This window comes from Opisthorchis viverrini, assembly GCF_000715545.1.
Source record: "Opisthorchis viverrini unplaced genomic scaffold opera_v5_228, whole genome shotgun sequence".
Lineage (NCBI taxonomy): Eukaryota > Metazoa > Platyhelminthes > Trematoda > Opisthorchiida > Opisthorchiidae > Opisthorchis > Opisthorchis viverrini.
Window position 1 is genome coordinate 443,856 of NW_008751882.1, and position 23,247 is coordinate 467,102.

General features: G+C 46.8%; 3 protein-coding genes across 3 annotated transcripts in view; 1 reads left to right on the forward strand and 2 right to left on the reverse strand.

Moving 5' to 3' along the window:
• T265_08568 (hypothetical protein) overlaps positions 1-14,184 on the reverse strand; it is a gene marked incomplete at both ends in the record, with an annotated part of 18,503 nt that extends 4,319 nt beyond the window's left edge. Inside the window, 3 exons of the mRNA XM_009174413.1 lie at positions 8,522-8,662; positions 12,005-13,060; positions 14,107-14,184. Coding sequence (XP_009172677.1) covers positions 8,522-8,662; positions 12,005-13,060; positions 14,107-14,184 — 1,275 coding nt within the window. The remainder of the gene's footprint in view (positions 1-8,521; positions 8,663-12,004; positions 13,061-14,106) is intronic.
• Positions 1-23,247, forward strand: part of T265_08567 (hypothetical protein) — a gene marked incomplete at both ends in the record, with an annotated part of 51,122 nt that overhangs the window by 19,761 nt on the left and 8,114 nt on the right. Inside the window, 7 exons of the mRNA XM_009174412.1 lie at positions 1,574-1,664; positions 6,540-6,687; positions 6,718-6,838; positions 6,873-7,089; positions 15,872-16,045; positions 18,007-18,574; positions 22,055-22,435. Of these exons, the coding sequence (XP_009172676.1) occupies positions 1,574-1,664; positions 6,540-6,687; positions 6,718-6,838; positions 6,873-7,089; positions 15,872-16,045; positions 18,007-18,574; positions 22,055-22,435 (1,700 nt within the window). The remainder of the gene's footprint in view (positions 1-1,573; positions 1,665-6,539; positions 6,688-6,717; positions 6,839-6,872; positions 7,090-15,871; positions 16,046-18,006; positions 18,575-22,054; positions 22,436-23,247) is intronic.
• On the reverse strand, positions 18,139-18,417 carry T265_08569 (hypothetical protein; the record flags this gene model as incomplete). Its single annotated transcript, XM_009174414.1, has 1 exon — positions 18,139-18,417. The coding sequence occupies one exon, from the start codon at positions 18,415-18,417 to the stop codon at positions 18,139-18,141; it is 279 nt and encodes a 92-aa protein (XP_009172678.1).

Here is a 23,247-nt window from a genome sequence, read left to right on the forward strand (position 1 = left end):
CGAACGAATGGCTACGCAAATGTGCTGTACTATAAAAAATGAAAGTAGTTACACGGAATACAAAATTACAAACCTCAACGGTTTTCGACAAACGGTGAGGTACTCCAAAAGGCAAGCAAAGCCGATATGGATCAACAGTCAACGCGTGAACGAAACCGCGTCTCAAACTCATGAATTAAAACAATATATAGCTGCCTAAGGATTTGGTACAAAATAGTATAACCAGAGCGGTAAAAACGATTTGCGTGGTAAGAAAAACGGAGAATATAGATATCTTGTAAAACTGAAATAGGGTTCAATTCCACCAGCCCAAAAAAGGGCGGTCCATTTGAATTGTTAACCGGGAAGTCAGTCATTCAAGATTGGAGGCAATTTTAAATATATATGAAGTTGCAACAGTCGCTGCCTTGAAAGATCAGTTCGGAACCACGGGACACTTTCTTTTAAATATATATGAAGTTGCAACAGTCGCTGCCTTGAAAGATCAGTTCGGAACCACGCACGGGACACTTTCTTGATGATTGACTCATATGTGGTAAAACGTGCTGTTTTGTTGCTTGTGGATGTTTTGCTGGCATCTTCTAGGTGATCTAAAGGTGAAATCCACACCCACTGGGTGCAACTGACGGGTCCCTAATCGAGCCCACAGATCCTGTCTGAAACTTCTATGATGATAGGAAATTTCAATAGCCTCCGAACTACCATCGGGCTGCTCGCGTAAGACTGAATCGCTGTTATCACTACGATCATTTGGACTCATTACTGTTCACTGTCATGTTAGCGCGTGACCCATCAGCGCATTGATGGGTCAATGACGGCGAGTGACCTAAAATTTACTTCCTTCGTTTGGGTTGGACGTCCCTATTTCCTTCAACCATGAGGCACCGTCAGATACGATTGGCTGCTCCGGCGGCTGTTCTTAATCGTTCTCTACAGTTCACATGTCCAACTGCCTTGTTTTCCACAACTCAGACTACTAACCATAATCAGTAGCTTAGCGCTTTTCTGGTTCTGAATCGCCATGTGTAAGCGATCGGCTGATTCACCTTGGCGATTGGTAGAGATTTCTTATTCCTGTCAAGATCAACAATGAAACTAACACTCAACGACTAAATTCCAGAAATTTAGATAGACATTATGCATACCTATTGGGTACAGTTAACTGGTTTGATATCCATAGAGGAATTGTTCGTCCAGCTGTAACACCCTTTCGGTGCCTAGCTGTCATGCCGCCCAAAGGAAGTACGAGGGGTAGGATACTGCCCAAGTCTAGACAGGGGAAGTTGATAAGCAGAGGTCGGGTTCGAATTACGGACCTTCCGTTCAGTAAATTCGCATTCTACCCACTGAACCATCTCACCCTCATATCATTCCGTCGGTCTATTTAGAAGTGATTTCATTCTAGAAATACCGTTTGGATAAGAAAATGGGTATGGGAACGTGATCGGGGACAACTGGTATTTGTCAGGTCTTTCGGTCCTATCACTCCTTAGCGTTAAGCAACTTTCGAGTTTGGCATCACTTTCCCACTTTCCCAGTTATCTTTCTTACATGTGGTCTGTCGCTATTTCAGGTTTGGAGCACAGTTCCTATCCTGAGCTATAGCGTCGCGGCTTCCGAACTCCTTCTCCTTGGCTGTGCAAATGGGCGCATATGCAGCATTAGTAAGTGTGTTTTCTACCTCCCGCCCCTCTGCAGAATTTTCTGTATTCTGGGCAAACTTCCAACACAGTCCATCCTCTCACACCTTACTACTGTTCTTTATTTCATTTCATTCCCGATAACATTACAGGTCGAGAACACGGTGAGACTGACTCGCAAATTTGTGCATCACTGCTGGCGCAAGTTTTGTCGTCAAATCAATCAATCTAACACCTCAGCAGTAGGCAACTTTATTGCACGGACTAGCACTCATCCCTGTCACGGGTATCACATTAACTGAGTACGCAGTGACTGGGTCTCGCCCGAGCGTTGAAACAGAGATCCAGTGACTAGCTCTTCTCACTTGTTATTTGTTCTTGTGCAGTTTCTTCTTTTGTAATGCTCTCTCAATCTTCCTGGTTCCCCGACGAGCGCTGTCCTCTTCTCCGCATAACGAGGTGATCTGGCAATTCGCATGATTTCCATGGTCACTTTTTGATTGCGAGCTGCGTTTGCGATTGTTGGATCCGCCGGACTAGTCGTTTGTCACACACCGTGTTTTTCAGTTTCATCTGTGGCGGTTGGTCGATGGTCACAAATTCACAATTTGCGTCTGTTGGTTTATGTGGCTTCATTCGAGGAATTTCAACATCCAACATTTTAGGGAAAGACGATCGACTTACTGTGNGCCCGGCCTCGCATCTTGCTTCCATCTCACTATGGGGCATTGTAGATCGTCCTAGAAAGGTCACTTGCTTGTTCACTTACTCTGACAACCTGTACTACCCCTCAGCTTTCTAAGTACACCGGTCAGTTGCAAGGCCTGTCGTGAATTCCAATCTGTTGTTGCTTACGGTGACCCAAACTACTTGGGAATTGGGCGCTTGGGTTAGCAATACTGGTTCGGCGACAACGCTAAGTTTGGCACGATATGAAAACCGTATGGGGGCTATGAATCACCCGTCTGAATTTGTATGGAAGCCAGCCGTCCTTAATAACCGAACATCACATCATTTGGACGGATGCGTCACGTGCAAGACACGGACCAATCGAGGGCATGCGCTGATGCCAGCCAATCCGTATCGAACATCTCTAACTCGCCCCTCACGGAGATTCTAGCACGACCTTGTGGAACACCCTGTGATTACCCTCTAATTACGGCTGTAATAATTTTCCTTTGTCTCCATAAAAGGCTGTGTAGAGCCACCGTGCCTTTTGAGATACCATTGTGGGCGGAGCAGGAAGCCAAGAGACCGATACAGAGTTGCACTACCGTACATCAAGTCACAACAGAATTGTAGTAGCTTCTGGAGTCCAGCCATATCAGAGCATCGACAGTGGATTTCTTCGTTCGATACTCGATCTTCTCCAAGCGCCCATGCTCCGTTTTGAAAGCATGGCAGGCTTTTATCTACGGCTACACGAAGCTCTTACATCCTACTGGAATATTACATGCTCTTAATTCGTGCTGTGAAAAGTTAACGTCCCCACTTACTTTTCGTAACTGGCATGACCATCAGCCGTCTATCGATTCGCATTCTAAATTCACCTCAAAGATGTAAAACAGAATGATCAGCCACACAGCGCCGTCTTCTGAGGACAAGGTCATTCTTGAGAAACCAAGAATGAGTGAGCGAAACGGTGTACCCCTGGAATTCCACGAGACGCTGAAGTCCAAAAGTACAGAACGAATGATCAATCAGAGATGAACTACCCCGAGCAAGTAGAAAGTGATGAAATCTTGCTTCCGGGTGATCCGGTTTACGGGCTCTTGATTTTACACTGATTCAACCGAAGACTCCTTCACATTGACCGTCTATCTGAGTCTTCGCAATCCCCATATATCTGTTTCATGGATAAACATGAAAACGAATGCAATTGCTGGTCAGACTAGTTCCTTGATCGTCACTGCCTTCCATACATTGTGTACATATGTCGTACTAATGCTGGGTCAATAATTCTGAACGATTCGAGTACTCGACCATCTGATGGCGGGATACAACTGGACGAGCTATGCTGGCGAATACACGATCAAATGTTCGGTTGCCTCGTCGTGCCGTGTTTGCCAAAGCCTACTCCAGCTGGGATAAAACACGGGGTGGACAAGGCGTGACGAGACATGCGTGGTTTCACACGTTGCCCGGGGGTGTAAGGGTACTACAAATCCAGCTCAGTAATGTGACACTGTGAATTTTCCGAGTCGATAGTGCTGCCTTGTCCGCTGGCCTATATTCAACCTAGAATCCCCTATATTCTCGGTGTTTTGTCGTCTTTATAGACCTAAATAGATGGCGGTGTTCATATTTCACACCGGGCGCACGGCAGTGAACCTCTGATGTTGCTGTCTCCGATGACGATGTACAAGCCAGGTCTAAGCCTGAGACAGCTCAGTGGTTAAGGCGCTAACTTGTTGTCCACAAGGTCAGTGGTTCGAATGCAACCTCCTGTCAGGATGGGGACCGCGTGCTCCTCACTGTGCCTGGTTGGAGACACTACAAGATATGGCTGCCAACCGATGTCAGTGGCGTTCTTGTTGTCAGTTCCTATCCAGATTGCCTGAGTGAATGTCTGGAGGTGTAGACACCTCGGAATGATTGTGTTAAGCTAGCACTAAGTCCCTCCCCCGTCCACCTTTATTCTTTTCTTTACAATAAGGCTTTCAAATAAATCATGGTTGTACGGCAGTGAAGCATCAGTGTTGAACACTGATGTCATGCTGTCGATGATGATGATGATGAACCTCCTGTCAAGGTTTGGACAATCTGACGCCTTCTCATCTCTCGTGCTTCCTTCGGGTGATTATGGCAGCTAGGCATCGAAAAGGTGTTACAGCTAAACAACTGTCCGCCGGAGACAATGATTACGAATAAGCCCCATACTGATAACTGAGCTCAGCGAAATACTGGCCATTCACTGCCTTTCAACTCAGATTCATCTTAATCGATTTGTCCTGAGTTGTGTACCTGAGGCGTATGGAGCACTATTAGACGGTGTTCAGAATGCATCCTCGTATGCGAAACAATTGCGACAACCACTGGGGAATACGTCTCAGAAATACAGTCCACCTTTTGTGTATTGTCTGTCTGATCGTTGTTGATCAGTTTCAACGTCCAACGTTACTTGGCATTCACGTTCACCTGATAAGCGGTTAGAGGTGGCCACCCGGAAGAATAGTTCGGGGCGCTATCCAAGTGTGAACAAGGACAAGCCCATATAGATTCGCAAGTGAGTAGCCCCAGTGGTGATGAGGAAATGTACTGACAACCTAAGGCTATTCATAGCCGTACAATACTGACTTTCACCGTAAATAGACCTGAACACTGTGACCTTACTTGACTTGAACGAATACCTGAACACTCACTGCACCGATGGATGGTATACGCCTTCTACCAGACAACACGTACCTTCAGAATACGATATCTGAGCCATCAAATGCCTTAATCGGCCATTTTAGCCTTTTCAGTGTGCCAATAACCGCGTTTTTTCACTTGAGGCCGTACCGTGACCTACACCACTACTCCACCGTGCAGTGATACAGTCACCTCGGATGGTGCGCACCCCAGCGAATAGATTGACTGCGTTTTCCATTGTGTACTGTAGTCAATCGTTTTAACCCAGTTTACCACGCGTTTTCTCGTTTTGCCGCTTAACTGCACCTTTGCAAATCAGTGTGTCTCGCCAATTGCCTACAATTTTGGTGCAAGTAGGACATGAAGTTGACGAAAACTCGGGGACTATGCCTACCTAATTAGCCTTAAGAAAGAGTGAATCAGTGTCGAAGAGTTTTCAGCATCACGTCAAGGAACAGCATGCTATGATATTTTGATTATCGTACTGCTATGCACTCCCTTCACCTTTTCACTGCAACCTTCTACTCACCGTCTATGAATTGTTCCGCCTAAAACCCGTTTATTGACTAAGGTCAGCTATGAAGCTAACCGAATTTGTACTACAAGGAACGAATAGTTCGGCCCCCAACCTTTCGCTCCAGATCTCATCCTGGTCACATGTTACCATGATCTGTTGGCCTTTTCATAACCTAGTGGGTCAACTCGACTACTATTGGTTGGTTAACAGTGTGATCAGCTTGTACTTCTACATGGCATGACGCTACTCCTCCCACCAGCCATGCAGTTCATCCCATGTGATCTAGTGTCGAACGGCTTCTCGAGGGACGATTTCCAAGATAGGGGTTCGTGCCACCTGCGAATGTTCTCCCTTCTGAATATCCTGGTCACGGTTTGCAGTTACTGAGGGAATTTAGAGGTTTCAGTTGCGATCTCATCCTGCAAGTTTAGTTACGTTGTTGAAAACCCGAAAAGCACTCTAATACTGTTCCATCCTTGACAGTGCACGTCTCACGTATCTCGAGGGCAAATCGAACTTGAAACCTTCCTGTCATTGCTGAAAACTGGTTTACTGAGTAGTCATATGTGTACGGTTGTCTTTTTTTTGAACGAACGCGCCCCTAACTGATGGTTTGAATTATTTATTATTTGTTACTTAGGTATATAAAACATGCGTTACAACTCTTGTAAGTCATCTCTTCAACGTAGGAACCCCCCATCAAGAGATACTTGCTGTTTACTCGAACACTTTTTTTGTTCAAGGGATGACAACTTTGCTCAAAACGGTTTGCCTGCTATTTTGATTTAAGTGGCAATCCTCCTAACTGTTTCTCAAATGTGACAGCCTTGATCGGTTAAAGAATGGAAACTCATAAATGTGTAGTGGTTGTCACCTTCACTTGTTACCTCTGTCAGATATGCATTCATTTCCTTGTATTTCTAGGCGGTTGACACCAACTCAAAGGTATTGTCGTTCATATCATACTTTGTAACCATTCGATGCTTTCCACGAAATCGTCTTTTACCGGTGCTTTCTTTTCATCACCACAGACATCCAGAAGTTTCCTCTGCGGATTGGGGACAATGATCTGTTGGTCACTGAGATTTATCGGGACCCGCTACAGGATCCGATTACCGCACTCAGTGTGCACTTCACGCACAAAACCGGTCAGTTCTCTTGTCACATGAATAACTCTAGGTAGTTTTCATCTTCGCGCTGATTCCTCAGTCTTGTGCAGTTTTTGAAGAACGCTAGATCTATGGAATCGCTAGACACACGCGCGCAGAGGGCCAGAGATGTTCTCATTCGACAACTGACCGCTTACTCGCATCCGACAACTCTAAACAAGGTACTCTCAGGTGGCTGATTTGAGACACCTATAGCGTCAGAATGATTTATCTCTGAATCTGAAGGGACGTGTGTATCAAGCTACAGTACGGGCTATCTTGTTGTATGGCTGTGAGACTTGGCCTATTCGAGCAGCGGAACTGAGACGTCTTCAGGTGTTTGACAGTCGTCTCAGAACCATAGCTCGTGTGAGTTGGTGTCGGCGAATCCGTAACGAGGCAGTTAGAAAGCGTGTTTTCGGTTGTGTAACGGGTACTTCAATTGAAGAATGTGTCCAGCACCAGAAGCTGCGTTGGTTGGGACATGTGTTACGTATTCCGAAGAGAGGTGCGGTTTTCCATGCCCAGTTCAGATTGGCGTAAACAGAGAGGTGGCCAACCCTTGACTTGGCAGAGGAGTATGAAGGAGACCGAGAAACGCTTGGGTGCTGTCGGTGCTACTCGCCTTCCGGGATGGGGACCGCGTGATCCTCACTGTGCCCGGTTGGAGACACTACAAGATATGGCCGGCCAACCGATGACAGTGGCATTCTCGTTGTCAGTTTCTATCCAGATTGCCTGAGTGAATGTCTGGAGGTGTAGGCACCTCGGAATGATTGTGGTAAGCAAGCACTAAGTCCCTTTACTCTTTTCTTTACAATAAGGCTTTCAAATAAATCATGGTTGTACGGCAGTGAAGCATCGGTGTTGAAGGCTGATGTCATGCTATCGATGATGATGATGTCTGCTACTCACTGTTTGTTGTGATGGAGCTTCGTACATTTTGAAGCTCTTTTCTGTTTAATCTGGGACTACACAACAGGTCAATGAATGGACTTCGGGAACTAACCGATTTTCAAAGGCTACAGGCTTTTAAGAGCTGAGTTGTTTCACACACGGATCACGGGTGTTCATGGCAAACATTAGATGATATGTATCTTGAAATGAATAAATTTGCTCAAATTAGTCGATGAATTCAGTTGGTAAGTGAAAACTTAAGTGGTTGGAAGGTCCATGGTTCGTATCCGACCCTCACATCTCGGCTGCTCCTGTCTAGACTTGGGCAAATTGAGGGTATTTCGGCCCTCGTGCTTCATTCGGGGAACACACGGTTAGACCAAGAAAGAGCGTTATGGCCGAATGATGACACTTATTCCCGAAGCATTAAACAACAGGTATAAGAAAGAATCTGCCTACACTTACACAGTTCTAGCACGAAAGGAATCTGTATTTAAATGCATTTGTTTACTCATCCTATCCAGGATTCTAGTTTTTGTCTGTCTCAGCGTACAATTTGTCTGTCTGGTGTTCTCCCAGATGTAAAACCCATTCTTCTGATCAGTCTTCGTTTTGCAGCGTCTACCATACTGCTATCGGTCAATGGGGCTTCTTGACTTTTCGTTTATTTTTATGTTGGTTAACCCAACCTCGCAGTATCCCAGCCCTCGTGCTTCCTGCGGGTGACGTGGCAGCTAGGTACCGAAAGTGCGCTACAACTGAACGATTATTATTCATTTTTTTTTGTTTTTACCCAGTCTACCTGGCCGCGTTCAACGTCCGCACTCTGAAGCAAGCAGGACGATAGGCTGCTCTTGCACTCACACTGGACTTGCATGGCATTGATGTGTACTGTGTCTCAGAGACGAGAATTCAAGATGCAAACACAGTGATTGAGTTAACCGCCCCGTGAGTCTCGACTCGCTTACCGCTGCATACCTCTGGTGATCCAGAGGCTGCTGCAGCGGGATGTGCAGGGGTTGGTATTGTGCTAAGTCACCGGGCGGAAGTATCCTTACTTGACTGGATACCTGTTGATAGTCGCCTCTGTGCGGTTCGTCTGGCAACGTCTGTGAAGGAGACTCACATACGGCAAACTGATCGCTGTCTGTCCGTCGTGTCCGCTTACGCCCCAACTGACTGTAGCTCCGATACCGTCAAAGATAGGTTTTATGACACTCTGAATGCCCCGCTGCGGCGAGCTAGAAGCTGAGATATCGTGGTCGTTGCAGGAGATATGAATGCACAAGTGGGCAACCTTAGTGCATCTGAGACTCAATAAACACGACATGGATTGAACTCGGTACGTACGGACAATGGGGAACGAGTGCTTTAGCTGTGTACTGATCGCAGGCTGTTTTTATGCAGTACTAATTCCGGAAATAGCCAATGGTGCCGGCCACAAACTCAAATCGATCACGTTGCCACTAGCTACCGATAGCGCGAGTTAATAACTGACTGCTGGTCGGTTTGGAACACATTCGTGTATTCTGACCACACACTCGTCCGGAGTCGCTTCTTCCTGGGCCGCGTGAGGTGCGCACAAATCGCTTGGGAACTGAGAAACTAGCAGATCCGGATATTAGGCGAACTTACCAGAATCGTCTCCTAGAGTCTTTTCCAAATGCTCCACTATCAGATGTGAACGCTTACTGGGACGACATTGGCACCTCTTTGCATAGTAATGGGACGACATTGCCACCTCTTTGCATAGTACTAGGAATTTTGCCTGTGGCACGGCCCAACCAGGCGCACACAAGCACTGAATATCATACCAAACGGTGGCACTGCTCAAGTCTCGGAGAAGTAGCCCAGCCGGTCCCGAACATAACCTGGTGCGAAGAGTTATCAGACGTCAAGTGAAAGTGAGCGTGCGATCCGATCGTGAAGTATGGTGGACACAGAAAGCCAAAGAAATGGGAGAGGCTCGGAAGGTTATGTCGTTTTTCAGTCATGAGATTGTTTATTTCTGGACAAGGCGGATAATAAGGAGCTAACTACACGTGGGAGACACTTGTCTAACCATCCCATTAAGGTGCAGTCGTTTGACCTTATGGGGGGTGGAACAGGGATTCACCAATGGCGATTGCTTCAGTGCAGGAACGTCGTTAATGGTTCATAAACAGGCTATATTTCTCAGTATCTTTTCGGTCTCTTGAGGTTCCTGTCTGGAAAGACGACATTTGCCTTCTACGACCCAGATTTTTTGCTTTACTTTGTCAAGTTCTTGACATCCTGGTCATCCCCACGCTGTACATTAAACGGCTCTGCTTCGGTGTGAACACTGACAATATGGGGAACTGTGTTCGTCGATTAAAAAATCGATCGCGGGCCCCACTTATTTTTCCTACTGTCAGTGTTCTGATTGCTAAAGATGATTTCTCATAGTATTGACTAATAATATTTTCCTTGCGAAGAATGTACTTCATCAGGGTAATTCACCGCACTGTTATTGCACACGTGTTGCTGAATATTGGCCCCTCCCGTGCTTGTCTCTTGGGATTGTAGAACTTCGCATTTGTGAGTTTACTTGTGGCGGATTCGTGGACTTGAAGCCAGTTATCAGAATTGGGTGCGTTCACTGGTTTACCGAGTTCGGTAATTAGTCTGCGAACATTTCGTCGCCAATCGAAGGAACATCGTCAGTGTACGCTTGGGATACCCCCTCCTTACTTGCTTGCCCTTACATGATTTTCTGATGTTTTCGGCTTATTAGACAGCACGTTTCCCGCGATCCTATTGACCCGTTTGCAATTTGTGTTGCATTTTGATCCGCATTCCTTCGTTTCGATGAATGCGTTGAGTAAGTGGAAACTGTCCAGTTAGAATGCCATCGATTGCCTTCGAAAAAAAGCTACTCAACGCACCGACTGACTGCAAGGAATACGGACCACAACACAAGACAAATCTCAAGCGGGTCAATGGAATGCAAGTGTGTATTCCAGCTAGTGATTCGGTGGTCCCAAAAAGGTATATAAACTCAGTCAGATTAGGATTAACTGCCTGTCCAACCGCGCAATGATGATATGTTGAAGGAACTTTTGCAAGCAAATTGTCGATATGGCTCAGTGGTTAGAACTGGAAGGTTCGTGGTTCGAACCCGACCCCTGCCCCTCGACTTCCCCTGTCTAAGCTTGGGCAACCTGGCAGTATCCCAGCCCTCGTGCCTCTTTCGGGGGCGTGGCAGTTAAGCACCGAAAGGGTGCTGCAGCTGAACCAAGCAAATCGGCGAACAGATCGACAGTCGTAACCACAAATGAATCTCACCAGTTCTAATGTACATCACAACAAATAAAAGTTAGGGATATAATCCTCACGTGCCACATTAATCGACGCAGCGATGGGGAAAGCTGGAATTCCTATACTAAACTACACCAGCACTTCTCAGATTGGATAAGCAGGAACTCGTGAATTTCCAATAACCGATTAATTAATGCTCAAAATAACAGATGGGCAACTAACTGGCGCGATTGAAAACATTTTCACTCATTCACCACTTCATAAAGCTTTGGGAGTAGGATGACTGGGCCTCAAGAAAATCACAGGCTTTAATCTGTACGGGTTGGATGGTCAGAATGAACTCGCTTTCCGCCTGGATTTTTCGTCCTACCGGAAAGCGGTGTCATTAGTAGGTGTCAGGTCCGAAACGCTGGTCACACGCTGATCGTTAGACGAAGAGTCGGACTCAGTGCTTCCTACCGTTGAATAAAGTCAAACACTTTGAGTTATTTTGATCTTGAGAGTTCCACCAGTAGGAACGATAAGTTAACGTTGAGGAATAACTTACGCGCCATCAATATCCTGTAAACTCGAACTTACTCTACATCCGTCATTCTCACGTGTTTGGATGAACTTTGCGTTAGTTCCGGGCTGATTTTATTCCTAATAAAGTTCAATCTGATCTCATGGGATACAGGGAACAGTTTCAAGCGAAAGTCCTGGGATAAGGTCAGGTTACCCTTTCGTTCCATTTCGTTCAGCAGCTGTTCATACGTGCGCCACATGGCTGATCACATTTCGTTCCCAACCAACTTCAAAAGCGGCAATAAATTCCTAGTTTGAAAGAGAATTTAACCATGCTGTGAACTGAAAGTGTCGTCACTGAAAACATCTGGAGATAAGGAGATCGAGGGATATTCAACTCCCCATTTTACAGTCACTGACTGTGTTTCGCTGGCACAGGGAAGGATGGAAGGATGATGAGCGGGTAGCGCACTTTTGCAAGGAAAAAGACAAAATAGTATACAAAAATTATAGATGGGGGTTAGTTGACGCTGAGAGAGGACGACGAAATTGGGTGGAACCAAAATGAAGTGTCCTCTTACTCAGTGAAAGCCAAGTGCACGTGCGCATTACCTGTGATTCGGAAGTTGCACAGACTTGCTCCAGTTCGTTTTTCATCGTTTATTTACATTCGTCACTGATGGACGTTTTACCGTGGATCGTTTTCGCGCCTCAGGATACAGTATTTGGAAGCTTCCCTCCAAATCGATTTCCTCCTCGTTGGTTGCTGGACGATAGTTCACACTGCGGCTAAGACAAAAAATCCCACCGGCGTTGTCGAATTCCCCGCAGTAGTTGGGTGCCGAGAAGATGGTCACAAACGACCGGTTGGCGAAGAACTCGTAGCCATCCTCGACGACTTGATGTGCGCGAACCATTAGATCCAATCCGAATCGGGTTAGAAATCGGTCTACTACTTCCGGACTGAAAACGTATGATACACCTCGTTCGTTCGGTGCGAAACCGGTCTCTTGAAAGATCTGTGGCACTTCCTCTGTCTCGTTGTCTAACAGTTCCGGATTGAGCGGATCTGCCCACAACAAGTCACACACCACACCATCCTCGGGCACTTCGGCTGGGCGCGGAATAGATCGGATTTTTTGTTTTAAATCTTCCAGGTTTGCGATGTCCTGTTTGAGAAATTCCGGCGATATACCCCCGTGACAGCAGAATATTTGATTTTCAATTACCGCTGCAACCGGAAGACAGTTGAATACGTCCAGGAAACATTTCCACAGCTTCACATTGAATCGTCGTTTGCATTCGTCGAAAAACCCGTAGATGCGAGTGATAGCCTGGCATTCGTGGTTACCTCGTAGAAGGAAAAAGGTCGTCGGGTACTTTACTTTGTAGGCAAACAGTAGACAAATCGTTTCCAAACTTTGTTTGCCACGATCCACGTAGTCACCCAGAAATAGGTAGTTGGTCGTTTCAGGTGATCCGCACAGATCGAACAGTCGTAACAGATCTCTAAACTGTCCGTGCACGTCTCCGCAAACTTTCAGTGGTCCTTCCAATTCCAACAACACAGGCTGGCTCATTAGTACATGCTTGGTCAACTGGCACAAATTGATCATATCCGCCTCGCGAAGAATCGGGGTCTTCACACCTTTTTCCTTACCCGATACCAGATTGTCGATGAAATCGTCCAGTGCCAGTCCATTCGTTTTAATTACACTGCGTTTCTGATGCGGATTCAGTATGACGGGGTAGCCAGTTCGACTGGGTCAAAGCATAAGAGCACCACACCAGAGGAAATGATTCTCGAACGTTGCCCGCTAATTCTGCTGATGATTTAGTCGTCCTTCAGCTGCGCTGCGCAGCCAGTTTCCTCACTCGCCAATCCACAGTTATTGATTCCTCCTCTGGTAAAATCGATAAACGGCTTTCAAATGTGGCGCGTGATGGGCCTTGTTCACAGTGTATGGAGGGCATTGAAAATCAGCTGTGTCTGAATTTTCTTGGAATTCTCTCGGTCTTAGTGGACAGAGAGAGAGAGAGAGAGAGAGAACAATTCTGGTCTTCACGATTCGCCAGTCTTACGGATAATGAATGCGGAATGCTGGCCATATACTTTCCGTAATTGGGTCAGAGAGTAGAAGTTATGGCCTTTGTCAACTCCGGCGCATTTCAGAACAACATACACACACAAAGTTGGAGGCTAGCAGATGCAACAAGCCCAAGAAAGGTTGAAATGACTGGGCTTGCTGTATTCCGTTTGGCTCAGTCGTATGGTTAGCGTGAATGCGCTCGGTTCTCCAGTGACGCGCCAGATCTTTCGGTGTCTTAATGTGTTGGATTTCACCAGCTTCGCATTTTATTCCAGCCTGCGTGGGTTCACTTGAGGTTATCCGCGAAGAGACTGGACTTTACCGTGGTGTAGTGGTTTGTGTACCTCGGCGACCCGTTGAGCTATACTAGGGGGTGTCCGCGCGACACTCAGAGTCATACCAGTTGGTCAATAGGTAGAGGTCTGACAAACACAGTCTCCTGGCCCTCCAGGTTGGGGGTTGGAAGATGTGTGGCGCTGTTTTCCCTAAAGATGGTAATGTACTTGCATTTCCAGCCCAACACCGCTGCCTTGCGGTTAGGCCTTTGAGCCAAAGGCTTTGGTTGAGGACCCTGATTGTTCTCTTTTCTAGGTGTGGGCGCCCTGGCAGTATCTTAGCCCTCGTACAACCATGACATTCACATGGTTGTACGGTGGTGAAGCATCGGTGCCAACACTTACGTTGCTGCCCTTGATGACAGGGGTGATGATCCGAGATGATGCAATAGGGGCAATGATATCCAACGGGACAGCATCCATGCTCGGCTTGACACCATGCTCAAATGGCAGCCATTCATCAGTGACGAAGGGAACGTACGTTGCGAGAGTAAGAGCTGATCTCTAGGAAGACCAGATGGACGGCAATTTCATTCTCCTCTGCAGCTGCTGGTGGTACTGATTTGTCGCAAAGAAGGCAACTTCATTTCGAATTTCGCATTTTCCAGACAGTAGACTTCATTGCTTCAGAATATCAGAGTAGATGGATATAGGTGTTTAGTGGAAGTGTTATAAATTGACGCATCGTGATCATCACCATCATCAGGGACAACAACGTCAGTGTTGACACTGATGGGCATTTTAAGCCAATGACTTTTGGTCAGATGTGAAGTCGGCTGTTTCAGCTTAATCATTATTGCCTCGCTGGAAGCTAGCATCCGGGGTGTGTGTGTGTGTGGGGGGGGGGGGTTGAGATTGCATGACAGAACTATAAACGACTGTTTTGTATCAACCAAGTAGACAGCTATCTTGTGGCCGATAGTGCTGGGTTTTAGGTTGCCGACCGACAACTAGGTGATCGTCTTTTCGTCACGCCTATCAAACCATTCTTTGTTGAGATGACCTATTCTGTCAGTAGGTCACCGCAGCTTCAGGTGGACGGATAGATGACATCGGTTACAGAAGTCGCGGTTTGAAATCTCAGCTGGGTTATTTCTAGTCGTGACGCCGAAAAGTACAAGCTAGAGTGACCTTGTTTCTTGCTGAAGGTTTGTAGTCGTATGATCCCACTTAAACGGTAATAGCCTGGTCCATTTCGAGTACTCGGAGAAAACGTCCAGGCTAGTCCCTTTTTAGTCGGTTCTAAGAACCCCTATTCGTTTAGTTCACCAGGAATGACACTGTTTGTTTTCCTGCGGAGTAGTGCCTTCGTTAAGGCACGCTTATAAGACACTGGCGTAAGACTAGAAGCGAATGTACTTGCCACTGCGGCTTGTTTCACAGTGGGTAATGGGAGTAGGTATTGATCCAGCAGTCTTTTAGGACAAAAAAGACATCAACTGTCCACTCATCTGCGAATCAATTTTGTTTTCATAAGAGACTCAACCGAATCTCTTGTTTATGATACTCTACACCTGAATATGCTGCCCACAGGCAGCCTTATGATTCAGTTGGCACGATATTCGAGATATCGCAGTATATTTTCATAAAGGAAACTACTCACAAGCTTGCTGAAAACTCTTCGACATCCCACGACCGGTTTCACCGTTCTTGGGGCTCATCAGGTAGGCGCAGTCCCCGAGTTTCAAGTAGAATATAAGGTTGACGGAAAATCGGGGACTGCGCCTACCTGATGAGCTCCAAGAAGGGCGAAACCGGTCGTGGGATGTCGAAGAGTTTTCAGCAACCTTGTGAGTAGTTTCCTTTATGAAAATCAACTGTCCAACTTTAGATGAAGAGCAGTGTATCTATCGAAGTTGGCGTTCCAAAGAACTTACATAAGCAGTTTGATCTGGTCGTGCAAAACCAGGCTTTGTAGTGGGTACTCGTTGTAAAGGCGTTTTACTTTTTTGCACAATCAGAAAATACCACTCTGGTCCTACATTTCTGAGAATCTCATTAGTGATCACGTTTTCGCCGCGGGTGGTGTGTACTACTCCCTCTTTTCATATACGACTGATTACGAGTTGTTCAATTTTATGGACGAATGCTTTTTTCCTGTGCTATTCAGCGTCGTCTGGTCGTAACTGCATGGAAATCGCTTACGGGACTCTGTCCGGTCGTGTCTGCCTTATTGTTCAGTACCCGGAAAATGTGGGCTATAGTCCACAGCTACTCCAGACTTTCACGGTTCACCGTGCCATGGTCACCCGGGTTGTTCTATCGGAGAAACACTTGATTTCGGGTAAGTGCACACACACTTGTTCGCGTTATTGCAACTCATGCAACCCACGTATCCTCCGATCAGTAAATGCGCACTTTAACCACTTGAGCCATCTCGTCCGAATAAATTCTGGCTAGCTCGACACTAATCGAGGGTTTTGGTTTTACGTTTGTTTAAATAATTCGACATGTTTCTGAACATTAGTACGCAAGCTGTCGGCCAAAACTAACCTCGTTCAAAATTGCCGTGTAAACTTCTAAATCTATATTGAGGTGTCCCTTTATTGCTCATGTGGGTTGCGACGTTTTTTTGTCCGACAGCATGATCGCTACTCGAGTAATAGAGCCATGAAATCCAGGAAGAGACATAAGCGATGGGTTTATCCCATGGAAGTCTGGCGGGGAATGCTTGCTGGGGACCCCCTGGGAGTGGCCTCTTTTCGGAGGGTCTCTGTTGGGGAGACAGGAATCCGTCGTTAGCTGTTTGGTTAACACGACTTCATGGAGTCCGATAAGCTCACGTGATTTCGACAAAATGGGCATAAGTTTCTTTCGTTCGAGTCCACGTCCGCCCCCATAATTGTTCCTAGCCATTGTGCGCCGCTTTGTGGACAGTCCACATAATCCCCCGTTCTATGCACCAACTTGTTCACGAGTAGCCTCCTATTTTTACGTATTTACATGCCGAGATTCGCGTGAGGTTTGATAAGATTGAGCCCACTCGCCCCCACCCCCAGTGTCAGTCAATAGATGGTTGATCTCACCAGTTCTTGTCCTTCTAATTAAGAGTTTTGGTCTCAACTGCCAACTTCAGGATGGGATTTTCGCCTTCATGGAAACGGTTCAGTCTTAATATGCTGAGTTGTAGTACATTGCGGATTCCATCACCATTATCTGCGTTGGTTGGGGCCAAACTATCGTTTACCAAAGAGAGTGCTGTTTTCCATTCCCACTTCAAAGTGGCGTAAGCAGAGAGGTGGCCAATCCCTGATTTGGCAGAGGGGTATGAAGGAGATTACGAGACGCTTGGGTGCTGTCGGTTCTGCTCGCCTTCTTAGCTTGTGGACCGCGTGATCCTCACTGCGCATGGTTGGAGAGGCTGCAAGATATGGCTGCCAACCGACGTCAGTGGCGTCCTTGTTGTCAGTTTCTATCCAGATCGCCTGAGTGAATGTCTGGAGGTATATGCACCACGGAATGATTGTGGTAAGCTAGCACTAAGTCCCTTCCCCGTCCACTTTTAACCTTTTCTTTACAATAAGGCTTTCAATCAAATCATGGTTGTACGACAGTGAAGCATCGGTGTTGAACTTTGAAGTCATGCCGTCAATGATGATGATAGCGTTGCGGATATAACCAGGTCGTGATGTTATCCCTAGTTTGGTTGGCCGTTTCCTCATGGCGCTTGGTTTAGCTCATCCGTGGAGATGGTGGCACCCAGACATGCAGTCATAGGCGGAATTCGGGTTACTTCGTTGGAAATTTGATAAGCCAACCGAATTGAATTAGTGTACCTCAGTAAAATCACATACAATACCTTGGGCTCAATACCGCTCAGTGATTAGAGCACTAATTTACTTATCGGACGGTCCGTGTTTCGAATCCCGACTTCCCCTGTCTAGGCTTGGGCAACCTGACGCTATCTCGTCCCCCCCCCGTGTGTCTCCTTCGAGTGGCATCGCAGCTAGGCACCGAAAGGGTACTGCAGCTGAACCATACAATACGTTGATCTGTACAGCATATTTCACTCAGTTTACCCTAACAAAAAAGTGGCCAAAAACAAGCGTCCGTGCACTCTTGCTGGACCGTTTCTTCCTTAAACTCTCATATAAACAGGTAGCTTCGCTTGGATTGATCAAATGATTTGGTCGTTCTCTCATCGTTTTGAGACTCGTTAGAATTAGAACTGGTTACGCCTAAACTAGTCGTTAATATGCCCACTATATTCTTCTCGTTGCCCTTCTCATCGAACTCCTCCGGTAGTCTGCAATGATTTTAACCACGTCCGCACTTGGGCTGTCACCCGGTTCCGTGGAATCATCAGTACCCAACCCGGATCCACTCCGATCGCATCATTCCACATCACCACTCTGGACGTCACAAATCCACAGACGCTCACGGATTCTGTGATCGAAGCAGCGCAGCTTTGTGCAACAGCCACCCGCCTGTCCAACCCGTCACGTGATATTGTTCGAACCCATTCGCAAGTGATACCAACCAGTGCAGAGCAAACCCGCTGTCCCTCGCAGTCTCAAGCGGCCTTCCGGTTTTCGCAATGGCGGCGCCGCACTTCCCATTCCAGGTCTCCTGGTTCCACCTTGGACCGGAACGATCCGACAAATCCGGTATCACAACCTGTCGATTTGACACCATCGAGTCCTCCGATGCCTGCATCAATAGTTTACACTCAAGTCGATCGGTCCCAGTCCCTTGGTCGATCTGATATAGTCTCTCCCACGGACTCAGGAAATTTCGCTCAGCTTCGGGGATCGACAGTGACCACTGATATCGTAGTGTTACCACGCACTTCGTGGCTGCACGAAGATCCCGGGTGCGTTTTCTACGAGAACGTTTCCCTACGTTCCTAACCCACAAGGTCACTTTTACCTGTCTAACCGTTTTGTTGACTTGGTTTGCTTTGGTGCCAAATTCACAGCACTACATGTTCTGACTCATAACTAGTCCAATCTTTAGATCCAGTCAAAACTAGAAGCGTAAGAGGGTGCTTTCGCCTTTGTGGTCGGTCGTTGGTTTGTTCGCTTAGCTGGACAATGGGATTGCAAACGTCTCATTATCAAAGAGGTGACATCATTAGTGCGTTGGGAGCGTAGTGTCGTTGGTTTGTTCGCTTAGCTGGACAATGGGATTGCAAACGTCTCATTATCAAAGAGGTGACATCATTAGTGCGTTGTTAGGGAGCGTAGTGGTGCGTAGAGATGGGTCGGCGGTTGTGCCTTTGTATCAAACTTCCGAAAATCCAAATTTGAAAACGTTTTGAAGCTCATCAAACGTCGGCTAATAATCGTGGACAACTGTGAACAACATCTTGACTGCTAGCAAGTGTTCCTGGCAAAGTGAACATGTGGGCTGAGCTCAAGCAATTCAACAGCGTTGGATCGTCCACCCAGCGATGTTTGGCTCATTTTCGAGAACATGGAGATTGGTGGTTGAAGACTACTGAATGTCTGTGATTCGAACTGAACCTGGCTCCTCGACTGATTCATATCTCTTTCGGTTTGTATGGCTGTTTTGTTGTATGGATGTGAGACTTGGCCTATTCGAGCAGCAGAACTGAGACGTCTACAGTTGTTCGGGCTATCGACAGAACGATAGCTCGTGTGAGTTGGTGTCGGCGTATCCGTAACGAGGCAATTTGAAAGCGAGTTTTCGGTTGTGTAACGGGTACTTCGATTGAAGAATGTGTCCAGCACCAGAAGCTGCGTTGTTTGGGACATGTTTTGCGTATGCCTAGCCATCGTTTACCGAAGAGAGTGGTGTTTTTCATGCCCGATTCAGATTGGCGTAAACAGAGAGGTGGCCGACCCTTGACTTGGCAGAGGAGTATGAAGGAGATCGAGAAACGCTTAGGTGCTGTCGGTGCTACTCGCCTTCCAGGGAGGGGACCGCGTGATCCTCACTGTGCCTGGTTGGAGAGGCTGCAAGGTATGGCTGCCAACCGACGTCAGTGGCGTTCTTGTTGTCAGTTTCTATCCAGATCGCCTGAGTGAATGTCTGGAGATATAGACACCTCAGAATGATTATGATAAGCTATCACTAAATCCCTTCCCCGTCCACTTTTAATCTTTTCTTTACACTAAGGCTTTCGAAAACATCATGGTTGTGCGGCAGTGAAGCATCGGTGTCATGCTGTCGATGCTGATGATGCTGCTGCTGCAACGCCTCGGAATGCTACTTTAATTGAACGATTAGTATGACATGACCTTGCCGATGTCATTTGTATCTATTTGTTTGCCCATCAGTGTTGACCGGACACACGAACTATTCACACTAACGTGATAAGTAGTTTCATTCTCATCACAGTTGAAGCAATCGTGATGTGTGTCGGTTGTGGTCGGATCTGCGCGAACAGTGTCTTTCAACTTGACGACTTTTGTGGTTGTTGTGGGATCACAACAGCACGAGACATAGCCTGAATACTGCAATGTTCTGTCTTGACTAACCGTACAAACGCAATTTGTTTGGTACCTGGAAATTCATCCTTTCTGTGAAGTGAAAGTATGCCGAGCCGAAAAGCTTAGGACCACCGTACAGCTAACAAACGCAATTTGTTTGGTACCTGGAAATTCATCCTTTCTGTGAAGTGAAAGTATGCCGAGCCGAAAAGCTTAGGACGTACGTACAGCTATTTCATCCTTATTTGGAAGCATCAGCAGTGCGTATCTCACGAAACTCTCGAGACCTCCTATGACTGCCTGGCTAATGGCTTGAGCACTTAACCGTCCGGACACGAACGGCTGATCAGCAATGTGATCAGCTCGCACCTACACAGCACCTACAGCACCAGGCACCAATCAATCATTGAGCCCACATCACATGGTCACACGTATTGACTAGCTCTCCGAGTGACATCTCATAGGGAATTTTACTCGTCTTGTGAACTTGTTCTTTCTCTGACCTACTTATAGATTCGTGATAGTGTGAGGTAATTCTCAACTGAGATTTCGTCCTGTGAGTGGAGCCAATCTATGCTACAAATCCGAGAAGCACTGTACAGCTGTTTTATCCTTATATTGGGAATCATCGGCAGTGCGGATCTCACGAAATTGCTGCTGTACAATGCTTCTCCGCTTTACTTGGCTTTACTTACAGGACAAGATCTGAATTGAAAGTTTCCAAATCTCTTCCCGGGCGAGATGGCTCAGTGGTTAGAGCGCGAATTTGCTGACCGGAAGTTTCGTGGTTCGAACCCGACCTCTGCCTCTCGACTTCCTCTGTCTAGGCTCGGGCAACCTGACAGTGTCCCAGCTCTCGTGCCTCCTTCGTGTGGCATGACAGCTAGGCACCGAAAGGGTGTTACAGCTGAACGAAATCTCCTCACTACCACAGTTTGTGGGCTCGTCAACTGCAAGGTTGCTCATGTATGAGATGGGTATTGTCGGTAAGAAAGACCTTCCCACTGTTCTGATTGAACAACATTCCTTGAACTGCCTCTGTAGTGGTATAGCTTCCTGATGTGTGGAAATCAATAGGCGTCAGGTAATTCACTTGGTTCTCAGGAGAATCCTTTTTTACACGGCAAGTCTAGAGTCGTAAGGAAATATTGACATCGTGGATCCTCGCATCTAGTGATGTACTGCAAATAGGTGGTTGGGTCGATCGCTGTGTGATCCCAATGCAGTGTTTCGGAAAGCTGTTGGAATGACCAAATTCATTCGAACATTGTGATTTCTATGGATATGTTCCCATGAAACAAAACTACGTACTGCTTGTGAGAAAGCACTTTTGCAACATCACAGATGGTGCCCATCGGACGTGACAAATAACGGTGTCTAACTGGCAGTGGGATTCTGATAAATGTTTGTCTGCTACTTTTTACAAACCATTTTGCAGAAATGGTCATTGGAGCACTTGGTAGCGCTCGTGTTCGAGTCCTGGAGCAACGGATTTTTGTGGATGCAATCCAGACATTCAGTTCACTTTATACGCTACCATGCCACTGTGGCTGAGTAGGCTCCAGTGTGCATGTAGGTCACTGCACCGGTGTACCGCCACCATCTTCATCAATACCATCAACAGCAACTGTGCCGAAATGAACATCCAGTTTACAATGTATTCAGTTTCCCTTCTAGTCTAGTAAGCCTGCGCCTTCGTCTCGAATTCCCTGTCTCATTTCAAATCTTAATGTGTATGATTATACTGATTTTTGTGTACAATAACATGATGAATCGGCAACCTTTTTGAGACACATAAAGTCTGGTGGTTGAAAGCAAATTAACTCTGTCTCGAAGACTCTTCTTCGAACTGGTCGTTGTGTTCATACTCTCTCCTTTTGAACATTTCCACCTCGTAGCAGCACCAGTGCTCGAACCAGTGTGGTAACCAACGGGGCTCAAGGAAACAGTTTACACGATCCCCAACCAATGGAACGGCTCCAACACTCTTCAGCTCCCGGTGAGCAGCCAAATCTTCCCACTGTTGGTCGTTGCCAGACGTTTCATGGCCCGCCTATGGCCCCAATCGTCACCCCGGACTCTACTGTGTCACCGAGCCCCCTTCCTGTGTACCGCAATCCCCGCACGGACAAGAACCGTTCCACGCCGATTATTGAATTGCATCGGTATGCCAATGATCCTGGACCGTATGGAGAACGTGAAGACATATTGGTTTTTGTACAGAAATTCACCCCAAATGCCACTCAGTTGTTCGTGCGGTTTGGTGCTACTGGGAAGCGGTAGGTACCGTTTCTCCAAGTTTACTGTGATTTCATTTTGTGTAGAAATCCCAGTTTTAGATAGCGGTTTCTCGTCCAGATGTATCACCCTTTCGGTGCCTAGCTGCCATGCCACACGAAGGAGGCACGAGGGCTGGGATACTGCCAGGTTGCCCAAGCCTAGACAGGGGAAGTCGAGTGGCAGAGGCCGGGTTCGAACCACGGACCTTCCGGTCAGTAAATTCGCACTCTAACCACTTGATCCATTTCGCCCCTACGGTTTCTATCGTTGTGTTATTGAAACCTTTCTGACAGATCATTCGACGTGAGACGGTACTCGACTAAAAATCAGCACTTTCAAGTAACTGATTGTTTTTATCACTCAGGCTATCCGAACTGGGTCGCCATCGGCTGAGCGGACCATAGCAACCCTAGGGAGCAACCGGTCAAATATGCATGATAGCATCTTCAGAGTTTTTTATAAGTATTTTATCTAACAGCGTGCACCAAGTAAGGAAAGCATTAAAATTGACCTTTGACGGATAAGCCGATGTCACGCCTACGCCGCAGGTTCACGAAAGCTGCTCTGGCCTTCCCAATCCGGATGGAAATATCATCTTTCGTGAGAACACCGGGACCGATGCAGCTGCCCAGGTAGACAAACTTGTGTGCTACCTCATTTGGCTCATCCACAAGCACGAGGTTAGGGTTCGAGCTCGCCCTGCCTTGTAGTTGCACTTTACACGTATGAAGCGCATGCCAAATCGTGAGGCTTAATTATTTAGATTAGCCAATATTGTATGTATTATCACTCAGATCCAGAAAGAGTTGTG